At 41.6% G+C, this 6,093-nt stretch overlaps 1 protein-coding gene across 1 annotated transcript; it reads right to left on the bottom strand.

Annotated features, from left to right (window-relative positions):
* Positions 1-2,211: 2,211 nt before the first annotated feature.
* On the bottom strand, positions 2,212-5,499 carry LOC112681509 (2-oxoglutarate dehydrogenase, mitochondrial-like). The gene is made up of 2 exons (XM_025551759.1): positions 5,466-5,499; positions 2,212-5,285 (listed from the first exon to the last, which is right to left on the bottom strand). Exons 1-2 carry the CDS (start codon positions 5,497-5,499, stop codon positions 2,212-2,214), a joined length of 3,108 nt encoding a protein of 1,035 aa, XP_025407544.1.
* Positions 5,500-6,093: the final 594 nt, after the last annotated feature.

The raw sequence follows: 6,093 nt of genomic DNA, 5'->3' as shown, positions 1-6,093 counted from the left end.
TTTTAACTTTTATGTGTGCCACGTGTAGCCGGGTACCTGCATATTTCGAGTTTTCGTAAATTTTGATCATGAGTTTAAATAAACGAAAAGGCGTTTTCGGGTTATATGTATATATATATACAATGCTCGACTTGAGGGGGATGCAGGGGGACGGAGTATCCCTTCTAATTTTTAGAAATTTTAGCGTCCCTCTACTATTAATACATTATAATTATAACGCTTAACAAGTTTTGGGGACGCAACTTGTTAAGCGTTATAATTATAAAAGAAAACCAGAAAATATATATATATATAGATATATGTATATATAATAAAATGTAATTGTTTAATTTGGTATTTCGTAGATATTATTAGATACACAGTATTATAAAGTTGTAACCTGATTTTTTTCAAATTTATAAGTCATTACATACTAAGAAGTAAAACCCATCATGATTTTGCTGTTTAATGCATTGTATTGCATGCAATGTGTATGGTTTAATCAGTCATACGAACATGTTAAGTTTCAACTAAAAAATGTATTGTAATGAATATTTTGTTATTTTCAGAGTATACTCGGTTGTTCATTTAATTACTTTATTTTAATTTGTATTCTGGGATAATATATCTATATTGTCCTGCTGACATTTTTTTTGGCCTGCCTACTTTTTAGCATACCTTTCAAAAAGTTGAAATGACACCCCTGGTTTTCTTCTAATATCGTTATCAGTGTCGACTTTAAACATTTAACTAACTGAGGTAGTTTTGTCACTAAATTTATGAAATTTACCTTATTTTTAAATCATATTTATAGCTTCATTTTTTTTAACTGTTTTTTAAAAAAAACAGTTAAATTATTTTTTAGTTAGCTATATGTTAGTAATTAATGCACATTTTTAAAATATATCTATTCATTTTTTTCTTTCTTATTAATCCAACGCCGCGGTCGCGGCGCAGAGCTAAGTAAAAAAAGAAAGAAACTAGCGCGCGATGACGGTGTATATAACACGAGAGAACCAACTTGTATTTAACCAATGTTATTTTACGAAAATCATGTCGACTACCCTATAGCCTAAACTAATGAACCAATTGACTTGAAACTTTCACGAATAGCTCAGTTTGGTGTGTAGATGATTGTGTGAAAATTTAAAGTTTATCTTAGTATTACAGCCTTAGTTACATTCTAAAGTATTAACATAATAATTAAGCAAAACGCTATTTTTTTCATCAATTCAACAATGTATAATAATAATAATATGTTTGTGCTGGCCGCCCATTTCTCCTCTTCCACTCGTCAGTTGTAATCACTCGTTGTCACGGCGCTGCGTTGAACTGTCTGGCCGTCTAAATTTCCCTCTCCATACAACGGTTAACAAGTTCTGATAGATAATATTCTGTGTGAAAATTGTCATACATATTACCCTCATACACAAACATCACACATATTAAACGCCAACAAATATATATTTTTACAAATACAGCTATGGTCAGATTCAACCACAAAAATCACCGACTTAGTCATGAATGCATCACCAAATGAAAAAATAAATATTGATGGCAGCATGTATAAACTACACTCGGTGATATGCCACCATGGTAATTCAATGGCATCAGCTCATTATACATGCATTATCCGATTTCTTAATAAATGGGTTAGATGCAATGATTCCAATATTTATTACGACCGGTGGCCACGTGGTGCTAAAGACGTATATATAATCGTTCTCCACCAATAATTAAAACTTAAATTATATAATAATATACCTCCCCTATCCCAAACAAATACATTTCATCATCGCTTGAAAAGAATTAAATATATCTAAAATTTTAATTAAAAAAATGAGTGATATATAATATAAATTAAATAATATAATAAATATATTAAATATTTGTATTGTTCTATAGTTTGACTATAGTAAAAATATGCAAAATGATGCGAATATTTATGTAGAAATCGAGACATTCGGGTTCTTAATTAAATTATAGAACAATAAAAATATTTAAATACATTCTTCTAATAGCCGCCAAGCTAAGTAAAATTATTTGCACTAAATAAATTCACATGGTACAATAAATACAAACAGTTATAAATACTTTTATATTAATGAATTTATGAAATTACTTACGCCAATTTTTGATATCATAACTTTTGTAATTTAAGTGCTTATTTTTACTTAGCGATGTTTTTACAGGAGTGTTTTTGATGAGATATTTATTTCTAAAATAAGTACATCATTTGTGATGGTTTTCGACTGCGAACGATTCGTCGAGGAAATTTTTGATTTCCTTGGTGTGTTGTATTTTGTTGCCCGTAGCCGGTGAAGCAGCGACCGGCCTTCCAGCGTAATGAATCGTTTTCGTGTTCGCCAACGATGTTAGGAATCTGGGCTTAACGTACGACCACGCTCCTTGGTTCTTCGGCTCTTCTTGGACCCATACAATGTCGGCATTCTCATATTTGGTACACTCCTCTTTCACCAGGTCGAACGGAAACGGCGATAATTGTTCCACACGACTGATGGCCACCACGTCCTGAAGGTTTCGATCCTGCCTCGATTTGATCAAGTCGTAATAAACTTTGCCTGAACAAAATATTAAGCGGCTCACACCGCAAACGTTCTTTGATGCCGGTCCGTTTTCGGGGATGACCCGCACGAATTCCGTGTTTTCGGTCATCTCATCGAAAGATGATTTGGCCTCCGGGTGACGCAACAACGATTTGGGCGTCATCAGGATCAACGGCTTGCGGAAAGGCAACGCCAGTTGGCGACGGAGCACGTGGAAATAGTTGGCGGGCGTGGAGCAGTTGGCCACTATCCAGTTGGCGGCGTTCAGCTGGCGGATGGCGATGTTCCCGCCATCGGTTGGCAACACGTCCGGGTCGTCCGAACTCATTTGTAAAAAGCGCTCGAGCCTCGCCGACGAGTGTTCCGGTCCCATCCCTTCGTACGCATGTGGCAGTAGCATCACGAGTCCCGACTGCCGCACCCATTTCGTCTGGCCAGAGCTGATGAACTGGTCGATGATGCATTGGGCAGTGTTGTTGAAGTCTCCAAACTGCGCTTCCCAGCACACCAGCGCGTTCGGGTTGGCCATGGAGAAGCCCAGTTCGAATCCCAACACCGCGAACTCGGACAGCGAACTGTTGCACACCGTGTACTTAGCCTGGTCCGGGTACAGGTCGCACAACGGTCGGTACGTTGTTTTCTCGATCTTCTGATGGTGGAGCACGTGATGGCGATGCGAAAACGTACCTCTCTCCACGTCCTGACCACTCAGGCGCACGTGAATACCGTCCTTCAACAAGGACCCGAACGACATGGCTTCCGCTAACGCCCAGTCGGCCGTTCGTTCGCTGATCAATTGCTGACGGTTTTTGAAAATCCTCTCCAAGCCCTTGTGCACGACGAAGTCGTTGTACTTTGGCTGCAGTGATGAAAACAAGTTGCCTATGTGCTTCAACGTGAGTTCATCCACCCCGGTCTTGGGACAGTTGTCGACGTTTTTGTCCTTGAAGAAACCTGGCCACGGCGAATCCAACCAATCGCTGTTGTTCACGTGCGTCTCTTTCATCGAAACGGTAAACGCGTCTTCACAGAACCGCTGATAATCATCCCAAGCTTTGTCCACTTCGTCTTTGGTGACCACCTTCTCCTTGACAAGCGTTTCCGCATATTTATTGTACACGGGTAACGTGTCTTTTATAACGCTGTACATATGCGGCTGCGTGAACATGGGCTCGTCCACTTCGTTGTGCCCGTTCCTCCGGTAACTGACAATGTCGATGACAACGTCCCTTTTAAACGTATTCCTCCATTCGGCAGCAATTTTACATACATGCATTACGGCTTCCGGATCGTCTGCATTCACGTGGAACACCGGAGCGTTCACGACTCGCGCGACGTCCGTGCAGTAATGCGATGATCTCGAACTACGCGGATCGGTGGTGAACCCGATTTGATTGTTGGCAACCACGTGAATGGTGCCGTGCGTGGTATAGTCGAATAAATCGGTCAAGTGGAATGTTTCGTACACCACTCCTTGTCCGCAGAACGAAGAATCGCCGTGGATCAATATGGACATTACTTCGTTCCCTTCTACGTCGTTCCTGAAGAATTGCTCGGCTCGCGTTTTACCTTGAACGACTGCGTTCACGGCTTCTAAATGGGAAGGGTTCGCCACCAGAGCTATTTTCACTTTTTTCTCAGTGATTTCGTTCACGTTTTCCACGCTGGTGCCCAAATGATATTTCACGTCCCCAGAACCTTCGTCTTTAGCTTCCAATCCGTGGAACTGCGTGAATATCGTACTCAGAGGTTTTTGGCAGACGTTCGCTAACACGTTCAACCTGCCGCGATGAGCCATTCCCATGAATACCGTGTTGACACCGAAACCCGAGGAATTGTCGATTATTTCCTTTAAGGCTGGTATTAGTGCCTCGCAGCCCTCCAAGCCAAAACGTTTTTCGCTCGACCATTTACGAGCCAAGAAAGATTCGAATCCGGTCGCCATCATGATACGGTTGAGCAGCCGCACTTTTTCTTTTTTTTCCAGAACCATTGTTCCGGACACTTCAACCCTTTCTCTTATCCAATTACACAGTTCGACTGAATCGACGTGCATGTATTCGACACCGATTGAATGGCAGTAGGTATTGTCCAGGCGTGCAATAATCTCTTTCAGCGGTAACGCATCTTCCTTGCCGCCGATCGAAGTGCTCGGTGGCAACTTGTACACCCGGTCCAGGTCGAATTTGACAAACGGTGAGGCATCCTGGTACAGCACCTCGTTCAGGTAATAGTTGTCCATATCTATTTTGCTCAAACGCAGCGGATCGATTCGCGCGGCGAAATGACCACGTGTCTGATACGCCTTGATCATCGATAGGACTGTGAAGTAATTGTTCACGAGATCTCCTTCCGACTGGCCTTCCGTCCTTGCGGTTTTACTCTGACCCGTTGCTGCCGAGGCGTTTTGCCACACGTACACCAGCTCGCCCTTTCCTGGTTGGTACAGCGTAGGGGGCGCTTGATACGCCACACCCGGGGCCGCACCCGTCGCGCAGTTCTTGAAGAAAACGTCCCACGACGCGCTCACGCTCTTCGGATCCGCCAGCCACGCGTCGTACATCCCTTCGATGTACGTGACAGACGTGCCACTGAGGAATTCTTCCTGGTTCACCTTGGACACAAACTTCGGACCGTACTTGGAATAAGTCCCGGTCCATCTGTTCTCCAACGCAACGAAGTTTTGTGCCCGTAACAAGTACGACGGTCGCCGTTGTGTTGCACAAATGTTGCGCGAAACTTGCGATCAAATGTTCGCTAATTGACGTTGCATTAATCGTAGCATTGAAGACATCACGATAATACGTTGCAAGTATTTAACTTCCTAAACGTTTTGAGAACAAATCGTACTCTGCGTCTCTGCGTATAACAGTACTTGGTGCAGTATACTGATAGTTCACGGTGAAAATTTTTATTTACCCGTGAATTTGGTTGCGCCGGTAATTTGTGACATATCACAAATATGGCTTGGATATATCTGGTTGTTTCACCGAAGTTACTTATAACGTATAAAAATAATGCAAATATGAAAAAAGTTTTCATACCTATAAAATTGTATAAATTATACATTATATGTTCGCTCTGCAAACTTGTTCATTATAATCGTGTTAATGTTATCATTTTTGTGCTGTGCGTTACGTATCCGTGGCCATCGTCGCGTGCGACCGGTCCGGGTACGTAATTTCATTGTTATCATCGCACGTAAATGCGTTCGTTGTTTCGTGTTTTCGAGTTTTTTCGGTCATGTTTCGCATAAAGTTCACGTCATGCTCTTAGTGCCACAAAGTTTCTCAAGTTCTCATGTTTCAGTTTTAGTGCAGTGGCATCGAGGGATTTTATCTCAATTTTGGTGTCCGGCGACCATAGCTTTCGTGAAGACCGTTGTCGGCACCGTCCCTCTCTCGTCTTAGTGCCTTCGTGGTGTTCGTTCGTCGTTCTACAGCCATCTCGTACAAACTAGGCATGTTCTGTACAAAAATAATATCGATAATATCAATATTGATATATCATATTTCAATTTAATGATATCGATATTTTTAAACATTAA

Source organism: Sipha flava, unplaced genomic scaffold (genome assembly GCF_003268045.1).
Source record: "Sipha flava isolate LNK unplaced genomic scaffold, YSA_version1 19226_pilon_pilon, whole genome shotgun sequence".
Taxonomy (NCBI): domain Eukaryota; kingdom Metazoa; phylum Arthropoda; class Insecta; order Hemiptera; family Aphididae; genus Sipha; species Sipha flava.
This window is presented reverse-complemented; position numbering and strand designations above follow the sequence as displayed.